This window comes from Papio anubis, chromosome X (genome assembly GCF_008728515.1).
Source record: "Papio anubis isolate 15944 chromosome X, Panubis1.0, whole genome shotgun sequence".
In the NCBI taxonomy this organism is placed as follows: domain Eukaryota; kingdom Metazoa; phylum Chordata; class Mammalia; order Primates; family Cercopithecidae; genus Papio; species Papio anubis.
The window spans coordinates 138,646,446-138,668,017 of NC_044996.1; the positions used below are offsets into that span (position 1 = coordinate 138,646,446).

The 21,572-nt window shown below is 42.0% G+C and overlaps 1 protein-coding gene across 6 annotated transcripts in view; it reads right to left on the minus strand.

Annotated features, from left to right (window-relative positions):
* The window catches only part of STS (steroid sulfatase), a 211,852-nt gene that overhangs the window by 36,409 nt on the left and 153,871 nt on the right, over window positions 1–21,572 (minus strand). For all 6 annotated transcript variants that reach the window (XM_009197146.4, XM_009197147.4, XM_009197148.4 and 3 more), the window contains one exon: window positions 19,187–19,324. In XM_009197146.4, the coding sequence (XP_009195410.2) occupies window positions 19,187–19,324 (138 nt within the window). The remainder of the gene's footprint in view (window positions 1–19,186; window positions 19,325–21,572) is intronic.

The window sequence follows — 21,572 nt, forward strand, 5'->3', positions numbered from 1 at the left end:
GAATTCAGGTACAACTGACCAGCATTAACATTAAAACAGAGACCTTAAGACGGACAAAACAGACTCTTTGTAGCAATAAGATACCAACACCACAGACAGCAGGCCCTGATAGAAACTGAAGTAGTTTACCCCAAAATATATTTCTTTGACGTTTCAAAATAACCCCACACAGCTGTCTCTTGTGAGGAAAACCTACAAGACCATCCCCTTCTCTTTCGGGGTCTTTTCCCTGATCTGGGAGAGAACTGAACTGACCAAGAGTCTGGTATCTTTTAAAGTCTGATAAGAAACATGTACAATGTATTCTCTCTAAAGCCTGCTCCCTGGAGGCTTCATCTGCATCATAAGAACCTTGGCCTCCACAACCCCCTTATTTTAACCCAGACACTCCCTTCTATCGACTGCAGGTCTTTAAATCAACTCTTTCAACCAACTGCCAATCAGAAATTCTTTGAGTCCACCTATGACCTGAAGCCTCCTCACCCCCCACCCCCCCGACTCTGACTCCAGACTGAACAATGTACATCTTACATGTATTGACTGATGCCTTATGTCTCCCTAAAATGTATAAATCAAGCTGTAGCCAGAACAGCTTGGGTACATGTTCGCAGGATCTCCCGGGCCTGTGTCTACTTGGCTCAGAATAAATCTCTTCAAACGTTTTAGAGTCTGACTCTTTTTGTAGACAGGGTCCTTTCAAGGGAAAGAGGGAGTCAGAGAAGTAGAGGGGTATAATCACAGAGAGAGGCTGGTAGATGCTACGCTGTTGACTTTGAAGGCAGAGAAGGGTACCCCAAGCCCAGGAATGCAGGCAGGCGCTAGAAGTTGGATAAGGCAAGGAATAAGATTCTCCCCTAGAGCCTTCAGCAAGAAACAGCCCTGCCAACACCCTGAGGACCCATTTAATTCATGGTTATTCCCAAAGGAAAATAAATCATTCTACCAAAAAGATACCTGTACCTGTATGTTCATTGCTGCACTATTCACAATAGCAGACGTGGAATTAATCCAGGTGCCCATCAACAGGGATTGGATAAAGAAAATGTGGCACATATACATCATGGAATACTACACAGCCATAAAAAAGAACAAAATATTGTCCTTTGTAGCAACATGGTATAGCTAGAGGCCATCATCCTAAGTGAATTAATGCAGGAACAGAAAATCAAACACTGCATGTTCTTCCTTATAAGTGGGAGCTAAACATTCAGTACTCATAAACATAAAGATGGCAACAATAGACACTGGGATCTACTGACAGGAGAGCGGGAGGAGGCCAAGGAGTGCAAAACTATCAGGTACTATGTTCACTACTTGGATGACAGGATCATTAGAACCCCAAACCTCAGCATAATGCCATATACCCATGTAACACACCTGCACACGTACCCGCTGAATCTAAAATTAAAAAAAAAAAAATCATGTTGTTTTGAACCACTAAATTTGTGGTAAATGATTACAGCAGACATAGGAAACAGATACACCAGCCCTCTGCATTTGAGAAAACAGCTTCAGCTATCTGGGTCTCACATTCCCACAACGTTTCCATGCGAGTATTATATGGAATGATTATCCCAACTGCCAAGCTCAGTGCCTGCAAGAGAGGAAGGGCACAAAAAATGGCTATTGTCATCATTGTTATTATTTTATTACCAGGATGGCTCTTACCAGGAGAGTTGAGGAAACAGGCTTTGTGCCTATGAGGCAATTAGAATATAATTAAATACAGCATTGAAAGGGTACTGGCAGAGGCAGAAAGACTGAGTTCAGAGTGGATCAGAATGTCAGCAGATAATCTCAGAAGATGGTCATTGAAGGAACCAAAACATTTCATCCCAAAATACTCTTCTTTAACATATTTTGAGGTGGATGTTCAGAGGGTCTGCAAACAGAAGCAGCCCTGCAAAACTGTCTTTTGTGGGGGAGATTTGAATCTGTAGAGAAAATCTGGTTGGGCGTGGTGGCTCACACCTGTAATCCCAGCACTTTAGGAGGCTGAGACGGGTGGATCACCTGAGGTCAGGAGTTCAAGACCAGCCTGGCCAACATGGTAAAAGCATGTCTCTACTAAAAATACAAAAGTTAGCCAGGCGTGGTGGCAGGCACCTGTAATCCCAGCTACTTGGGAGGATGAGGCATGAGAATTGCTTGAACCCGGGAGGTGGAGGTTGCAGTGAGCCAAGATCTTGCCATTGCATTCCAGCCTGGATGACAGAGTGAGAATCTGTCTCAGAAAAAAAAAAAAAAAGAAGAGAGAGAGAAAATCTGCATTGAGGCAGCCAGGCTTTCTCTGAAGGCCTCCCTTGTCTGATCTAGGAAAGATGAACTGAGAGACTCACACCTTTAAAGTTCTGCAAGAAACATTCACCATCTCTTCTCTCTGGGGACTGCTACACAGGAGGTTTCATCTGCATAACAAGACCACCTCTGCTAGCCAGGCGTCCTCTTCTCCCCTCTCTTAACCTGTGTGGCCACGAGGCAAGGCCCCATTCTTTCTGTAACCTCAAGACAGTATAAAAGCATCAACCCTCTAGCCATTTCTTTGAGATCTATTTTGTAAGGCTCCATGCGTGTTAATAAATTTGTATGCCTTTTCTCAGTTGCCTTTGTCAGCAGATTTTCAGCAAACCTTCAGAGGGCAAAGGGACAGTTTTCCTGTGGCCCCTATATGACCAACACCTCCCGTTGAGGGATGGAGACCAAGCGCTCCAGTATAGGGCTTAGACAGGACAGGCCTGAAGTCACTCCAGCTGGGCAGGTGACCCATGGCTGGGGGAATAAACACTGCTTCCTCACCCTTTATGACAAAGACAGCACAGAGCTAAGTGGTACTGAAGTAGCCATCAGGAAGTTAGACTGGGGACAAAGGGAGTGGAGTTGAAGTTCAGCTACTCAAAAAAGAGGCTGTTTTAAACAATTGGTGTGAAGCATTAAATAGACAGTTAAGTGAGAATGAAGCCAATGAAAAAATGCTCATTCCTCTCAGGAATATCATGTGTGAGTCACACTGGAAATAAACGCCACTTAGGAAGCAAATTACTAGAGACAGAGGCTTCAGGGGTCCTGAAGCAAATCTCCATTGTTAAAAGCTCATCTCTCTGTCTTTTTTTTTTTTTTTTAACCTTTACAGGAATGCCTCCTTTTATTGCATTCTGCGCTATCTGCACTAGTGTGTTTTGTGCGTTTTTCAGATGTCACATTATTTATCTATGTATTTGTTTATGTACTTATTCTTATTTATTTTAGGTTCAGGGGTACATATGCAGGTTTGTCATATAGGTAATCTGCATGTCTTGGGAGTTTGGTGTGCAGATTATTTCATTACCCAGGTAACCAGCATAGTACCTGATATGTAGTTTTTCAGTCCTCTCCCTCCTCCCACCCTCCACTCTCAAGTAGGCCCCAGTGTCTGTTGTTCCCTTCTGTGTGTCCATGTGTACTCAATGTTTAGCTCCCACTTGTAAGTGAGAACATGCAGAATTTGGTTTTTGGTCCCTGCATTAATTCTTTTAGGATAATGGCCTTCAGCTCCATCTATGTTGCTGCAAAGGACAGGATCTCATTCTTTTTTGTGGCTGCATAGTATTCCATGGTGTGTATGTACCACATTTTCTTTATCCAGTCCACTGTTGATGGGTATTTCAGTTGACTCCATGTCTTTGCTATTGTGAATAGTTAAAAGCTCATTTCTTACAGCTGAAGACTGTAGACTGAATTCCTCTCCTCAGCAGGCTCTGACCTTTGCAGACATTCAGACATTCTACATGCCCAGTCACTTAGGGGAGATTCCTATGGAAGTTCACATCATACTTTGTAGTTTCTGTGATGGCCTCCTAAGAAAGTTAAAACTCTTCCCCTTATTTTATCTTTTCAACATCACTTGAAGGTAATTCTCTGACAGATACTGTGATTCCTGCTTCACAGAGATCACAGCCAACAAATGGGAAGTTTAACTACTTTGCCGTAGTTCATTCAAGCAGTTGAAAGCAGAGCTTTGGGAGGAATCTCAACGTGTGAATTACAGTCTAGTTTTCCTTTTGTTCCATCAAACTCATAAAATTTTCACCTGCTTATCCTGCTAGTTGATCAAACTCACACCATCTTCACTTTAAATTTAACAACAAAATAAGTGATTGTTATAGAACAAAAAAGGGCTGGTTTCATGAATGGTTTAGATATACAAATATTGCCCCCTTGTTTTAAATAAAACAGCATAAATAAATGGGAACAAAAACCAAACTATTAAAATCAGGAAAAAGCACCCTCTCAAAGTTAATCTTCTAGATGCAACGTGGCATTGTGTATTGGATTCCGAAACAGAGAAAGGGCATTAATGGGAAAGCTGGTAACATGGGAAGGTTAATTTTGACAAAGACACCATGGTTGTGTAGGATGGTAAGATTGCAGATAGCTGGGTGAAAAATAGACCTCTGTACTACCTTTGTAATTCTCCATCAATCTAAACTCATTCATAACATTTTCATTATATATATATATATATATATAAAAACATAGTTGTACAATCTGAGGCTGAGAGAACTTCAGTTATGTGCTGACAGTCACTTATTTAGTAAGCAGTAGAGTTACAGATACAAATCCAGGTTTGTCTGACTGACTCCAAAGCCTGTGAATTTTTTTTTTTTTTTTTTTTTTTTTTGAGACGGAGTCTCGCTCTGTCACCCAGGCTGGAGTGCAGTGGCCGGATCTCAGCTCACTGCAAGCTCCACCTCCCGGGTTCACGCCATTCTCCGGCCTCAGCCTCCTGAGTAGCTGGGACTACAGGCGCCCACCACCTCGCCCGGCTAGTTTTTTTTTTTTTGTATTTCTTAGTAGAGACGGGGTTTCACCGTGTTAGCCAGGATGGTCTCGATCTCCTGACCTCGTGATCCACCCGTCTCGGCCTCCCAAAGTGCTGGGATTACAGGCTTGAGCCACCGCGCCCGGTCAAGCTTGTGAATTCAAACAGTTGTCCGATATCACTTTATCTTTGCAGCAAGAGCACTGGTGTCAAGTTTTCTATGTCCTGAGAGAAGAGGATCACACCATATTTGTAAACCACATTTAGTTTCTACAGCCTATGTCAAAACTCAGAAAGATACATCTGAACAGTAGAATTAAGGATTGAGGCACCGAGTGAATTTCGTACCCTCCCAGGAGTTGATCTGTGCATCATCTTTAAGGTGAAAGGCAATGTCCAAGGATGGTTTACTAGGGCTCACCAGGGGAAGCCAAGGGATGCATCTGGCTGTAGAGCCATGTGAGAGAGTGGCTGAAAAACATGGCCCTTAAACAGCAGATAGTGGCTGGGTGCAGGGGCTCATGCCTGTAATTCCAGCACTTTGAGAGGCCTAGGCAGGTGGGTTGCTTGAGACCAGGAGTTCAAGACCAGTCTCGGCACCGTGGTGAGATGCCATCTCTACAAAACAAAACAAAACAAAAAATTAATTTAAAAAATTAGCCAGGTATGGTGGCACACACCTGTAGTCCCAGCTACTCGGGGGGGACTGCTTGAACCTGGGAGTTTGAAGCTGCAGTGAGCTATGACTGTGCCCCTGCACTCCAGCCTCGGTGACAGAGAGACAACATGTCTTAAAAAACAGAAAACCAAGCACATAGTTTCACAAAAATCCACAGGCACATCCAAGGTCTGTGTATTTTACAACCCAAGCGCCAGTGATCTATTCCCCTCTGAGGAATGTGCTGATATCCCAGAACTCCAGGTGATGGAGAGACATCTTATAAGAACATGGCTTGATGTATAACCACGTTGAAAACAAAACAAAATAAAACAAATCTCCTGCAGAGGCCCTGGAAGTATCACAGCCTGCCAGAGATTCCAGATCCCCAAAGGAGCTCCAAGCCACAAATGGCCACCTGGTGGCAACACTTCTGTCTGGGTGCAAAGAAGCGGCTTACCTCTGCTCAGGTAAGATGCACAGAGCACCTCTATTGCAGGCATGGGACTATGTGCCTGTAGCCCCTAGATCTAGCCACCTACTGACCACCTGAATGGTAGCACCAGGCATGGTTTCGTCTGCAGCTAGTGTTAACAAAATTGCCACACTTGTGAAATGCGCTGTTGGAAGCTCTGAACCCACTATGTGGAACATCACAAGATTCCCATCTTGTATTAATAGTTCTGAGTCTATATTCAGGTCCTAAAGAAATGTATCCATAAACATAATCTTGTGCAATTTTCTAAAGCTATAAAGGGAGAGATTTTACAACAGTCATGGCAAAAAAATGTTTTAAAATTTTTTTAACAGATGATGAACACATCCGAGCACACACTGCCTATGGAAAAACATGTTGGAGGAAGCATGATCACACATTTGCAGGCATGTGTTGATGAGCAAGTGCCCTTGTTTGTCAGATGGTGTAGCTTTCAGTCTCCTTCCTCCTGCGATATTGCGTTGAAAATGAGATGCGCCAAATGTGTCTGTCAGGCTGAAAAAGCACCAAAATCTGCTCTCCCAGGCACCACTCACATTATCATTGAGCAGAGTTCAGAGGAACTCAGAGGGTGGACACGGGATGCTTCATTCATTCAGCAGACATTTAATAAGCAATGACTTGCTATGATCAGGACTAATGATGGAGTTTCACATGTCCCCCAAACCATTCAAACTCATGAGTTAAATATTAACTCTTGATTCTCACCATCACTCTGCAAGGCAAGTAACCCATTTCACAGCCAAGAAAACTTTGGCAAAGGTTACACAGCCAGTAATTGATGGTATTAGGTATAGTTCTAGAACCTGTCCTGCCAAATGCTAGGCTTTACTGATTTTCACATCCCTAAATGGGACACAAAGGTATACCATGGAGATTATGCCCTACAGAAACTCACAGCCTCAAAAGATAGCTCAGATAATACTCACTGAGAACTGTGATTGTATGCCAACAGAATCCGAGAGAGAACACAGTGAACAGGGACCTTGCCCTACAGAAATTAAAAGTCTCAAAAGACAGCTCAGATATATCCACAGGCCAGGCACAGTGGCTCACACCTGTAATCCCAACACTTTGGGAGACTAAGGTAGGAGGATCACTTGAGGTCGGGGTTTGAGACCAGTCTGGGCAACATAGTGAGACCCAGTCTCTACAAAAAATAAGAAATAAAATAGCCAGGTATGGTGGTGCATGCCTCTAGTCCCAGCTACATGGGAGGATGAGGCAGGAAGATTGAGTAAGCCTAGGAGGTTGAGGCCGTAGTGAGCTGTGATCATGCCACTGCACTCTAGCTTGGGTGACAAAGTGAAACCCTGCCACAAACAAACAAACAAACAAACAAACAAAAGATATGCCCACAGATAACTTTGATTAAGTACCAACAAAAATCAAAAGAAATGTCTTTTACCTGGGCAAACCTGCCCTGTACCAATAGGTTTTGACTTGGGTTTTGAAGCAGAAATTAACTTAGGAAAGTTGGAGAATGGGATATGGGGGAAAGAAAAAAAAAAAAAAAACAGGTGAAGGAGTATGAATTATTTTTTCTGAAAATTTATAAGCAGAGAAAAAGCCATGGTCTAAGTTTAAAATTTAGTAGAGTAATTGTCCAACTCACACTTTTAACATCCTGATGGCATGTTGTGATGATGTTCTCATCACAGAAGGATGATGGCTGAGTTACTCAATCTCTCTAGGCAAGCATAGCAAGGATTCTTCTACAATTTACTCCAAGACTCTTGTTAGAAACAGCTGTTTGCAAACCAGGCTTCTATTTTTGTCCTTCTGAATGCTCCCACACAGCAGGTCAAATCACTTTTAATGGCAAGAGCATATGCTAGTCATTCTTATGCTTGATCTGGGCAGAGTTTTATGAAATATTCTGTTTTTCATTTTTCTCCTCAAATCTTCCCATCCGAAATAACACTAATTCTCTGAATTGAGGCAAACCCCGTTGAAGTGTGTGATGATAATTCACGCGAAATGTTTTCTCACACAAGATGCTACATTTTACACTCTCCTTGATTTATTCATGCCAAAGACTAAAACCCATGAATTGCAGATGGGAAATATAACAATATTTTTCAGGTTCCACCAGTGTATTACCCACCTATTACGAGGGCAAAAATAAGGAACCTGGTGATATCAGTTGTTAAACAACAGGTCAAGAATTGAAGAATATCCTTAAAATTAATTGACACAGCTCAAATGATTAAGAATGACTCCTCAAGCAATACATCCAACTACTAAGGAATCTGAGTCAAGGGTTGGCAAACTTTTTCTCTAAAGAGCCAACTCTGTTGTTATAATTAAGAAGCAGCCAGGAATAAGACATTCACAAATGAGCATGGCTGGGTTTCAATAAAACTTTATTTAGAAAATCAAGGGCTGGTTTGCATTAGGCCCACATGCTACAGCTAGGCCAGTCCTGTTCTAATTTACTAAATTTTGATTTTTTGGGGGTGGGGTGAGCACACCAACTTGGACCTTACTCCATAATATTAAATCCATCAGTATCGGGGGGAAGTGTCACAGCAACGTCTACTAACATTTTTCTTGTCACTTAATTGAACTCCTACTTAATATTGTCCGCAAGAATGAAAAACTAAAAAATATATCTTACTCTGGAATGTGAAGCTAAGCATGTCCTGACTGGAGTTCACCTTTCCAACATCACACCTTGGTTGAGCTGAGTCCCACGAAAATGTCCTGGTCAACAGCTCATCCTCTGCTCTCTGGAAAGTTCTGCTGCTCCCTCTTGATGGTTGCTCTGCTAGGATTTGACCCTGGGATGGTTAATATTAAGTGCCAACTTGATTGGATTGAAGGATGTAAAGTATTATTCCTGGCTGTGCCTGTGAAGGTGTTGCCAAAAGAGATTAACATTTGAGTCAGTGCAGGCTGGGAGAGGCAGACCCACCCTCGATCTGGGTGGGTACCATCTCATCAGCTGCCCACGTGGCTAGAATAAAGCAGGCAGAAGAACGTGGAAGTACTAGACTGGCTAAGTCTTCCAGCTTCATCTTTCTCCCATGCTGGATGCTTCCTGTCCTCGAACATCAGACTCCAAGTTCTTCAGCTTTTGGATTCCTGGGCTTACACCAGTGATTTGCCAGGGGCTCTCAGACTTTCGACCACAGACTGAAGGCTGCACTATCATCAGCTTCCCTACTTTTGAGGTTTTGGAACTCAGACTGGCTTCCTGGCTCCTCAGCTTGCAGACAGCCCATTGTGGGTCTTCACCTTGTGATTGTGTGAGTCAATTCTCCTAATAAACTCCCTTTCATACAGACATCTATCCTATTAATCCTGTCCTTCTCGAGAACCCTGACTAATACAGCCCCCACACCCAAATCATTTACAAAGCTCCTTAAAAGCCTAGATAACAAGCCTCTCCGATTTCATTAAGCCTTCTATGATCAGGTATTATTTTCCTACTTTCAATTTCCACAGTATTTTTCAAGTTCAAGTTTATGGGACATATGACAACCAATTCTATGCATGTCTCATTCCAACAGGATCAACAGTATTTGAGAACAAACTGTCCAATGCATTGTTAAATCAACTGAATAGTGTAATCCCTTCCAAATAGATGGTACTCAATATATTTTGTGTAACAAATGAAATAATGAATTAATGAAGAGTATTGCTGTGGGAAAAAAACAGAAGCCTACAGGTGAATGTGATTACAAATTCCTATTTCTAACCTTTTCTGGTCTCTATTTTGCTACATGCTTCATTTCCCTAATACATTGCATTCCTAAAATTTTCTCCACCAGAGTCATATACTAAACAGCTTGACCTTTGACTATCAAAAGAGAAACTCTCCCTGAATGTCATCAAAGAAAATGAGCCCATAAGCATGAGCTATGCCCACTCCCTGCCCTCACAGGGCCCAGTTTACCCACCATGGCCACATCCTTCTCACTTTCCCACCTCTTTGCTGTCGCAGAATCCCAACCTTTCTCTCCTGCAGAGCACGCTTAACCACACAGCTTCAATCATGCCCATTTCAAAAGTGAGAAATTCAAGCCTCCCATTACGGGATCACAATCTCCTGCCTGTCCATGTGACTTTTTCAACAACATGTGCAAGCTCTGCCACATTTAACTGTGTAGTATTAAGGTCATACATTTTGTCAACTGAAGCCAATGCAATGAAATCACTCTGCTTATGGCAATGCCTGAGACGGTGGTGATCCAGCAGTTGCATTCTCTGTTGAAGTGGACAGTCCCAATCATTCCAAATGGCCCTTCCATTTTCAGGGTGTTTGCTAATGTTAACCCATCTGTCTGGTCCCTGCTCCCAGCTCAGATAACCCACAAGGCAGAGCTCAATGCCCGGACATGATACCAAGTCTCCATGACCTGACACTGTCAGACCTTGCTCACACTTTTTTTTGAGACAGGATCTCACTTTGTCAGTCAGGCTGGAGTGCGGTGGTGCAATCAAGTCTCACCGCAGCCTCCACCTCCCAGACTCCACTGATCCTCCCATCTCAGCCTCTGGAGTAGCTGGACTACAAGCACATGCCATCACATCTGATTAATTTTTAATTTTTTTTTTTTTTTTTTAGAGATGGGGTCTAATTATGTTACCCAGACTGGTCTCGAACTCCTGGGCTCAAGCGATCCTCCTGCTTTGGCCTCCCAAAGTGATGAAATTACAGGTATGAGCCACTGCACCCTGCTACACTTTCATCCCTAGAAATACTGAGCTACGTTTTCATTCCCCATAAGTATTTCACACCTGCCCACTGTGTACTTCCCACCTGTCCTCTCCTAGCCAACAATGCAAAACGTCAACCTGCCAAATGTCAGTTCCTCCTGGAAGGTTCTCTCAATTCCCAAGTTGGGCTAACTGCCTTTACCATACTTTAACAGTTCCCTTACCAGTATATTACACTGAAGCGGTCTCTTATATCTCTATCCTAAAAACCAGTAGAATTCTAGTAGAATTTAGAGGCATTATGTCTTTTAGTAGAATTTAAGCTACTAGCTTCTAGTAGAATGCAAATTAGTAGCAGTTGGAGGCCGTTTATTTCTTGCCTTTATACCCTATCAGCTAGCCCTGTGTCTGGCATGTTCTATAGAATCAATATATAAATGCATGTCAGTCAAATTTAACCAAATGCATGAATATATAAACAAGACTAATGTGATCTTCTTTCAAAGGTGAAAAGGCTGTGGATATCTGCTGGAGGACTAAATACTGACACTAGCATGAAGGGGCAGCTTTGCCTACTCTTGGGAAGCCAATGACGATGTTTGCCAACATCATTTGAACATAACTACCTTGTAATAAGCTACCAGAGTCAGTCACTACTATTTTTTTCTCACAATAAAAGTATCAATTGCTCTCTGAAAGCTGCATTATTGAATGAGGGAAAGAGATGTAAAAATCAGTGACTGTAAGAAGCAACTCATAAGTGACATGGACTCAGGCCGCGTGTTTGGAATTTGGCCTTAGCGTAAGGAAAAAATGCCCGAAGAACAGTGCCTTCCATGCAGCCATCAGGGAATTTTAAAAGCATTTCTTTGCACATGAAAAAAAAGTCTATATTCTTGAACACTCTGGAAAATATGATCCCCCACCCCCACACTTCTGCAGAAGCCATCTATAGAGTTAATTTATCCATTCCATTGACATTTATTACTTGCCTGTAGGCAGAGAAAAAGGGAGGGAGGAAGAGCCTCCTTCAGGGTGACCTTGACTTAGGAGAGGGATGGAAATGAAGCCAGACATTGGAGTTTAACTGTTCTGTTCTGAGAATACAGGAAATCTTGTAGTATGAGGAAAAGGCAAACTCTAAACTCAACTAAAAGAAAATCTTAAGGAAGTTATTCTGGTCCCATGTAAGGGATGATATTTTAGGAGAAAGGGAAGAAATAGGGAGAGAAGGAAACAGAAGGAAGAGAAATCTGAGAAGTGTTCACTATTTGTATTAGTCAATTTTCATACTTCTATGAAGAAATACCTGAGACTAGGTAATTTATACAGAAAATGTTTTAACGGACTCACAGTTCCACATGGCTAGGGGGCCTCACAATCATGGTGGGAGGTGAGGGAGAAGCAAAGGCATGTCTTACATGGCATCAGACAAGAGAGCATGTGAAGGGGAACTGCCCTTTATAAAACCATCAGTTCTCATGAGACTTACTATCACGAGAACAGCACAGGAAAGACCCACCCCCATGATTCAATTACCTCCAACTGGGTGCCTCCCAAGACATGTGGGGATTATGGGAGCTACAATTGAAGATGAGATTTTGATGGGGACACAGCCAAACCATATCCCTATTCATTTAGTAAGTTCTTACTGAATGCCTACTCCATGGTTATTCAAGGCACTAGGACACAGTGGTGAATGAGGCAGCCCAGATCCCAGCTTCCATGGGAGAAGGACTATGAGCAAATAAAATAATAAACAGGTAAGATATCAGAGATGCAAGCAATTAGAATAAAGTAGTGGGAGGAGACAAGGACTTTTGATTTGGTGGTCCAGGGAGACCTTACAAAGGCAACGTATGAGTGAAAGATAAAATTCATCCAAAGATGAGATGAAAGGATGAGTTTCCAATACAAAGACTCTAAGGTGGGAACAGGATGAAGGGATTGGGGGACCCGGGCAAAGCCAGGAAGAGAGGATGAGAAAACTGTACAGCTGCAGACTTCACATTGTATTTTCAGTGGACGGGAAGATATTGGAGTGGTTTTTTGTTCTGTTTGTTTGTTTGTTGCCCAGGCTGGAGTGCAGTGGTGCAATCATAGCTCACTGCAGCCTCGACCTCCTGAGCTCAAGTGATCCTCCCATCTCAGCCTCCCAAAGTGCTGGGATTACAAGTATGAGCCACTATGCCTGGTTGATACTAGAGTGTTTGAAGAAAGGAAAAAAACCATGTGAAGGTGGAGGCAGAGATTGGACTGATACATCTACAAGTCAAGGAAGGTTAAGAATTAATGGCAGAACAACAAAGGAATCTCCCCTAGAGGTTTTATAGGGATCCCAGCACTTCCAGCACCTTGCTTTCAGACTTCTGGCCCCCAGAACTGAGAGAAAACAACTTTCTGCTGCTTTTAAGCCACCCAGTTTGTGGTACTAACGGTTACATCAGTCCTTAGAAATTCAATATAGTACATTGACATTATGTTTATGAAATCTCACTCCAGTGTCTGGGTGGAGAATGGAATGTGAGAATAAGGAATTAGGGAGACCACCAAGAAGCACACTGGAGAAGTCCATAGGGCAGACCACAGTGGCCTGGACAAGATGGAAAATTGATACAAATGACAAAAGAGGACCAATGTCAGATAAACTTAGAAAATAAAGTGAATAGGATGTGATTCCAAAATATGGGATACATAGGGGTTAAAGAGAGGCAAGATAAAACAAGCCCACAACCAGCAAACATGGTAGCACTGAGGTTCAGTCACTGGGTAAAGCATTCAATAAGATCATGCAGATATGGGGATGTGTGGGCTTGGGCTAGCTTGCATTTGACGTCCAGCTTGCATCTTTCCGAGATGACATGCCTACTGAGCTTCCAGGTCGTGTGGCAAGTGGGCAGCTGGACATAGCAATGTGGACCTCCACAGCAGGGTCCTGGCAGTGTATGTGGGATGCCCTGCAGTTGGATGTCATATGAGGTCCTGGATTTGGATGACATCAGGTAGGACAAGTGTGAAGATAAAAAAGGGAAGGGGGCCCAGGACAGAGCCCTGGAGGTCTCCAACATTGAGAGGTGGATCAGGTGAGAAGCAGCTGCAGTGAAGGTTGAGAAGAAACTTCCATGAATTCATTTGCAACTCCGTATGCAAAGAGAGGCTCAAAGGCTTAGAACTCTGATTTAGACAACTGAAGCTAGGGGTGGGGTCACTCGCTCCTTCAATAAAAGAACTGCAATTTTCAGGACTCTCAGCTTGAACTCCTTTCTGTTCTACTGCTTTGACACAGATGCAAGTGCAGAATGAAGTTTCTTCTCAAGACTCACCCACCAGGCTGATCCAAATAGATCCAATGCCTGTCCAGGGTACAGGAACATAAATTGAGAGCCATCAATTAAACTCCCTAGAAAGAGTTAAGGATTGTGTAGAAATCTTAAATCCTCTATTAGTTTCAAGCAATATTTTCTACTCCTAAGGTCCCAAAGAAGCAATGTGAACATTTTCAGAAACAGAAAATTTTACATTTAACAGCTACAAAGGGTCACAGGCTATGGGATGTTCAGTGGTTTACTTATTTATCTTGCTGTCTGTGAAAATCATAATCACATGATATGGGAACACAGTCAAATTAACTGGAAGCCCTAATGGAGACAATGATTTCTTAATTGTCTTAATTGACACGATCATTCAAAGCATGTGGACAATAGAAGAAAATTTATTTTAGAAGAGTCTCAGGGGGAAATATTTTAGCAACTACTCTATAAAGGACTTACTGCCAAGAATTCTAAACTTTGAACAGAATTATACTCAAAGTATACATTTGACCCTACCCTTATTTCCCAATTTCCCTTTATGCTAGAAGATTTTGACAAAGACAAAATTTATCCATATCCAAATCTAAACAGAAGAATCATACTGCAAAGTCATTTCCTTAAAAAAATGAAACAGTCCTGTTATTACTCCCTCACCCCTGGAATATTAAATAATTGTTTTTTAAATGTAGACTGCGGTAGACATGTAATGTACCTCTTATTAAAAGGAATAACCTGTTGAATTTAATGGAAGGATGATTTAATCCTAGCCATTCTATCAAATTAGCCTATAGATTTTTTTTTTTTTTTTAAACAGGAAGTCTGGTATATTTTATTTATTTATTTATTTATTTATTTATTTATTTATTTATGTTTAACTTTTATTTTAGATTTGGGGATTCATGTGAAGGTTGCTTTGTTAGACAGGTAAACTCATGTCATGGGGGGTTGGTGTACAAATTATTTAATCACACAGGTATTTAGCCTAGTACCCAATAGTGATCTTTTCTGCTCCTTTCCCTCCTCCCACCCTCCCCGCTCAAACAGACCCCAGTCTTTGTTGTTTCCTTTTATGTGTTCGTAAGTTCTCATCATTTAGCTCTCACTTATAAGTGAGAACACATGGTATCTGGTTTTCTGTTCCTGCATTATTAGTTTGCTAAGGATAATAGCCTCCAGCTCCATCCAAGTTACAAAAGACATGATCTCATTCTTTTTTATGGCTTCATAGTATTCCATGGTGACTATATACACATTTTCTTTATCTACCCTGTCATTGATGAAGCCTATAGATTTCACTAGGGAAACAGATTTGACTTGGGAATACAGGAGAATCATTAAGTTCAAATACTGAGATGGCTCTGCTGCACCGTAGCCTGGGTGACAGAGCAAGATTCTCTCAAAAGGAAAAAAAAAAAAAAAGTTCAAATAGCAAAGTCCATTGAAGGGTTTTGATGGACAGTAGAAGTCATGATTATTTAGAAAAAGATGGTATTTTAAACAGGGTGTTAAATCCTATGATTTCTCTGTGTCTGCATAAACCATAGGTGTGTGTTTGAGTTTGCAGCTTTAGAGAACAAGATGTCTTGACACTAAGAAGCCTACTTCCCATAACTAGAAGGAAACCCTATCTTCCTTTTAGGGCATTGTATTTTAACAACGTTTCACTGTGAACTTGATTTCAAGTAAGTTTGACAAAAGGATAATACTTTGCAATAGAGCGGTGGCTGAGACCTTAATCGTGTTACACATTCATGGTATTTCTAGCATGCAAGCAAAACATTTCTAATACATCAAATACATTTCTTTAAAAAAAAAAGAAATTCATGGAGTAGCTCCTGACATGCTTGCAGGGTTGTATGATAAAACTGGGGTTCCCAGCCATCATTCAAGACCCTTGGGGCTCCCTTTCTGACCTATACCTCTTCTGTCTCTGAACCCTGGTGAACTATCTGTGCAAAATGTGATGCCTCTCCTTCTCTGCCCCACGAAGCCTCCCTCGGATTGTCAGTCAGGGCTCCCCTCTTCCTGCCCTGAGGCTCTACAGCCTTGCATATGTAACTTTCTTAAGTAACTATTACTCTCCAACCACTTCTGGTATTGTGATTTATGTACATTTCTCCTCCTCAGCAGCTGCTAAGCTATTTTGGAACTGAACAGGCACTAAGAGAGAGAATGAATGGATGGATGAGCTACAGCGTGGAATGCAGCCTGGAACTCCAGTCTTTAGAGACGCTGGCATCTACAAAATGAAATAAAAACAACTCTCTCCACACAGGTGATAGCCTTGTGAAAATAAAACGGAAACACCAACGCGATGGAGCAGGGACCCCTCTTAGAGGCCTGCTGGACTCTCCCAGGCAGGGAAATAAAGAAAAATCTTGAGTTCCTTCAAAGAAAATTCCAGGCACCTAGCAGGCTTTGAAAAGTAAATGAGCAACTGATAAGCAAGAAGGTAATCATAGAGTAAAACAATAGACAAGGAAGTTAGAGCCATAAAATGTTTGGTTCCCTGTAATAACTAAAGATAACACTTTAACATATGTCCCATAGTTGTTTTTCAGAAAGTGGACCCCTTTAAAATGGAAAATGCCATCTGCTGGCATCTAGGCTCCAGGTAAAGAGGAACTGAGGACTGAACTCTGACTGACATTCTTTGTTCCAAATTTCTTCCCAAGGGGCCTGGAGGAAGCCATGCCCACAGGCCGGATATCATGTTTGTTTTTGCTGACCCCAAATTTTCAGACAAAGCTTCACTTCCTAAACCAATTGCAAATCAGGGAATCTTTGAAGCCACCTATGACCTGCGGGCACTCCTTTGGGATGTCCTGCCTTTTTAGGTCAAAGCAACGTATAATCTCCATGTACTGACTTATGACTTTGCCTGTAGCCTCTGCCTCCCAGGCTTTAAAAACCCTTGCTTGCAAACCACTGGGGAAGTGGAATCTTAAGTGAGAGATGCCTCATTCTACTTGCTTGTAACCCTGCAAATAAACACCCTCCTTTCTCCCACTGTAAAACCTCGGTGTGGATGTTTGGCCTTGCTGCGCTGGGTGAGTGGACCCCAGTTCAGCCCGGTAGCACCAAGTCTTCATATATTAGAAATACATGTTTCCACTTTTTACTACTTTTAAAGTAACATGGCACACAGAGAAGGGCTGAAAGAGTGACAGCCTACTGGGGTTAATCCTGTTCAGATTAAACACACCGGTTGATTAATCAAACCCACATTACATATTGATCATGTGTCCTGCCTGCATTGAGCAAGGTAACACGACCTAAAGGAAGGGGCTGGGAGGAGGTCTGAGCAGCCTATGAAGGTTGGCCAGATGCACCTAACAGGCATCTTTTTGTGCTAGGTGCCAGGTAACAAAAGATGTAGGAGAGGGCTCCTGCCCCTGGGTGCTCAGCTGGTCATAGGGCTCCAGATGTGCACATAGAGATGTAAATAGAAGTATAAGGCTTCATAAGCTATCTGCAGCCTGAGGGATAGACTACAGAGGACTATTTCTCTTTGCCTCAGGTGTGGTGTAATCTGGCCTTACTGAGCTCCTTGCAGTTTGCAAAATAAGCTATTTGCTGCTTCTCCCTCATTCTAGCATGACAAAAGAGAGCACGGGGTTGGAAAGGCAGAAAGAGATAGAAGGGGAGTGAGAGCAGATGCACAGAGCCACTGGTGACCTCCTTTCTAGCTGCGTCTCCTTTGCAAACATTCCTGGGAACTCCTCAGCCAAGTGAGGCTCTCTTTCCCCTTGTGCCATTAGTATCTTGTGCATGCAAGTGTTAGTCCCCTTGTCAAATTGCACTGGGTCTTCCCAGGCTTCAAGCCATCATCTACCCACCCACCTACCAGTTCAACATGACTTCCTTCAGGGCAGACACCATGTTTTATATTTACTGTTGTGTCTGACCTAATGCAAGATAGACAGAAGATAATCAATATTCCAAAACAAATTGATAGATAAAAGCATTCCCTATATCATCCTTTCATATCTTGCAGGTAAACTGTGATTCACCCTCCCCTTTTGGTTAAGGCATCATCTCTTCTTGTACCTTCAACCCATATCCACCGCAGAGCTGGCTGGGGAGTCCTAACCCTTAGCATGAATATGCCCTTTTAGGTATCATATCACTTTATGAAATGGGCCACGTTGTATGTCATGTAATGTCTGTCATATAAGATAGACATTAGATATGTATATATTAGACATTAGATATGTCTAATGTATATAGACATTAAACATAAGCTATGTCTAAGTAGATTAGATATATCTAAATGTATATATTAGACATTATATATGTCTGTCTTATATTGGAAGAGCATACACTATACAAGCCAGTAGCTGGGTCTCATCAAATATCTCCAATGACTAGCATGATGCCCGACCCATCATGAAAGTAGCTCAGCTAATGCTGCAAAAAAAAATTTTTTAAAAGAAGTATCAGCTCAAAATACTATTGTGGGTTCACGTAGGCAGAATAATGGTCTCCCAAAGATGCCCTCGTCCTAATCCCTGGAACCTGTGAACATGTTATACCCCATGGCAAAAGAGACTTTGCAGATTAAGTTCATGATCTTGAGATGGGAAGATGATGTGGGATTATACGAGCGGGCTGAATGTAATCTCAAGGGTCCTTATAAGAGGGAGGCGAGGGTGTCAGAGTAAGTGAAGGAGATGAGATTATGGAAGCAAAGGTCGGAGACAGACAGGGAGGTTTGAAGACAATGAATTGTTAGCTTTCCACATGAAGAAGGGGCCATGAGCCAAGGAAAGTGGGAAGTCCCCAGAAGCTGAAAAAGTCAAGGAAACAGATTCCCTCCAAGAGCTTGTAGAAGGCCCTACAGACATCGTAATTTCAGACCAGTGAGATATCCATTTTGAATTTCTGAGTTCTAGAACTGTAAGTTCATAAATTTGTTTTAAGCCCACAAGTTTGTGTCAATTTGTTACAGTAGTGACAGGAAATCCACATACGGGGTAGAGGAATTCTTGTTTTAATCAGTTACATTATATGAGGCTGCATTTACATTTGGAGATACATACTCTCATTCTAATGTCTTGACACAGGATGTGGGCTTTTAAATTCTGTGGGAACCAGAACAGAAATGGTCACTTTGGCCTTCCAACTGTCTCCATGACACAAGGAAGTCCTACTTATTGCAAAGTAGCAGAAGAACTATGGAAAAGCTCTAAAATCAGAAAAAAGTGACCAGCAGATGAGCTAAGAGGCCAGAGCTTGTCCATCCCAGCATTTCTCACCTTTATAGATCCCATTACTTCCGCCATGAATTTCTCCTTTGGAAGACACTTCTTCTACATGTGCTCCCTGGTCCGATGTGAAGTAGATGAGGGTATCATTAGCCAATCTCAGCTCATCTAGAAGGTTCAAGATCTGCCCTGGAGGGGAAAAAGACTCCATGTAAAAACGCATATTCACAAAGCAAAGGGAGATGGTTGCCCTACTCAATGGGCAGCTAATTTCTCAAGGTGGAAGTAAATGTTCTTACAAATTGGATTTTATCCCAACATGAGACGTGATGCAATCAAGACTGGCTGTGGCTGTGTTCTTAGAATAGACACCAAGATTCATTGACTTGAGTGCCATTTAGAAGGACCATTTGGACCTCTGGGTATCATGAAGTGATTCTGCAGGGAGACCTGAGAAAGTATTCTATAAGTACCAGGTCCATTGATGGGGAGCCACTTGGAGGCAGGTGCCAGAAGAAAGAAGCTGAAAGGTTGTTCTCACCAGCTGGTGTTGGCCCTAAGGCTATAAAGAAGTCTATCATTTTTCCTTATTGGATGGGAAAACTAAACCAGTGATGTTCCTCTTATGTGAACAAATATGTATATAGATATTTTATGAGAATATTCTCTTTTAATATTTACGGTAGATATCCAAATCTAAACTATCCCTCACATGAATATCAATATTCCTCACTGATAGAGGAAGAACCAGGAGTTATTCCCCAAGTCTAAACTGTTCATCACAAATATCAACAATCTTCTTGTCCTCACCTTCTTTCCCCAAAACTAACACTGTATACCACCCCCAGATAACCCCTCAAAAAATAATAGCAACAACAATAATAATAACAATAATTGCTACCATCTGTTGAGCACTGTCTACATGTAGAGAATTTTATTACATATTATCTTGTTTAGAACACACTGAACCCTATGAGTAAATAGCACTAGCTTCATTTTAGGGGTAGATCAACAATGCTGTAAAAGGGCAACTTGTTCAAGTTCAGATAGTTGGGAAGTGGGAGAACCAGAAAGTAAGAATCAAATCTGATTGAAAACTCAAAATGCTCAAATCCTGAACAGATGAGTAGATAGACTCAGCGAGAATCACAGAGGAGTAAAACATACACCAGAGAGAAAAAAAATATTGTAGAGATACATCCTGAAATACCTGAGGATGAAATGGAGGTGGTGAAGAAGATGATAGCTGCTGTCTTCTTCAAAAGAATGCAGGACAAGAATAAATGAGTCTGGGATATAGATTCAACAAGATTAGCCAGGAGTTAATAACTGTTAAATATAAGTGAAGGGCATATGGAGGTTTAACTGTACTATTCCATATCTGCATATGCTTATAATTTTCTATAAGAAAAAAATAGAGGAAAGTTGAAGTTTGAAGAAGGAGCTGAAACCTGGACTTTCTGATTAGGAAGCTATCACCCAGCTCTCAAATCAGAAGACAATGATGGCAAACTAGAGGTATACAATGTACAGTTTCCACAGGGCTCTACATAGTCATATGCTGCTTATTTAATTTAATAAGTCATTGCATACTGCTAGGCTTTGATTGGTATATCAGAGCCTGACTCCACTTCTTAACGTTTGAGTGCCAAGAGTTTTTAAGCCTCATCTCTCCCTCTTCTTCTCATGCCACTCAGGCTGATAAGAAACCCTGGGTGCTCCCTCCTTCACCGCCAGCGGGAGGTTGGAACTATGCAAGCCCCTGTCTGCATGCAAGAGACCCTTATCCCAGCCCCAAGTCCTAATCACCATAAAAGCAGAATCCGTTCCTTTTCTGTGCTCTCTCAAGCTATTTTTTGTACTGGTTTAGTAACCTGCTGTATTAGTCTGTTCTCACATTGCAAATAAAGACACTCCCGAGACTGGGTAATTTACAAAGAAAAAGAGGTTTAATTGACTGACAGTTTCACGTGGCTGGGAAGTCCTCACAATCATGGCGGCAGGCAAGAGAGAGAGCCAGCCAAGCGAAAGGGGAAACCCCCTCATAAAACCATCAGATCTTGTGAAATCTATTTATTACCATGAGAACAGTGGGCAAAGGAGGGGAGGAATCGCCCCCATGATTCCATTATCTCCCACCGGGTCCCTCCCACAACACATGGGAATTATAGGTGCTACAATTCAAGATGAGATTTGGGTGGGGACACAGCCAAACCATATCACCTGCTGTCCTTAGAAAGCCACATTATATGAGTAACAAGCCTTTTCATATCTTCTTAGTGTGTGCGTGCTGTCACTGGTCTCGACATGGGAATCAAATTTTGGGTGGGCTCTTAGTCGCACTAGGATGTCCACAACAACTGATATTCTACAATGGCCCCAGGCATCCTCTGTGGTAGAAATAATTAAATACAGGATTTGGAATACATCCTATCCA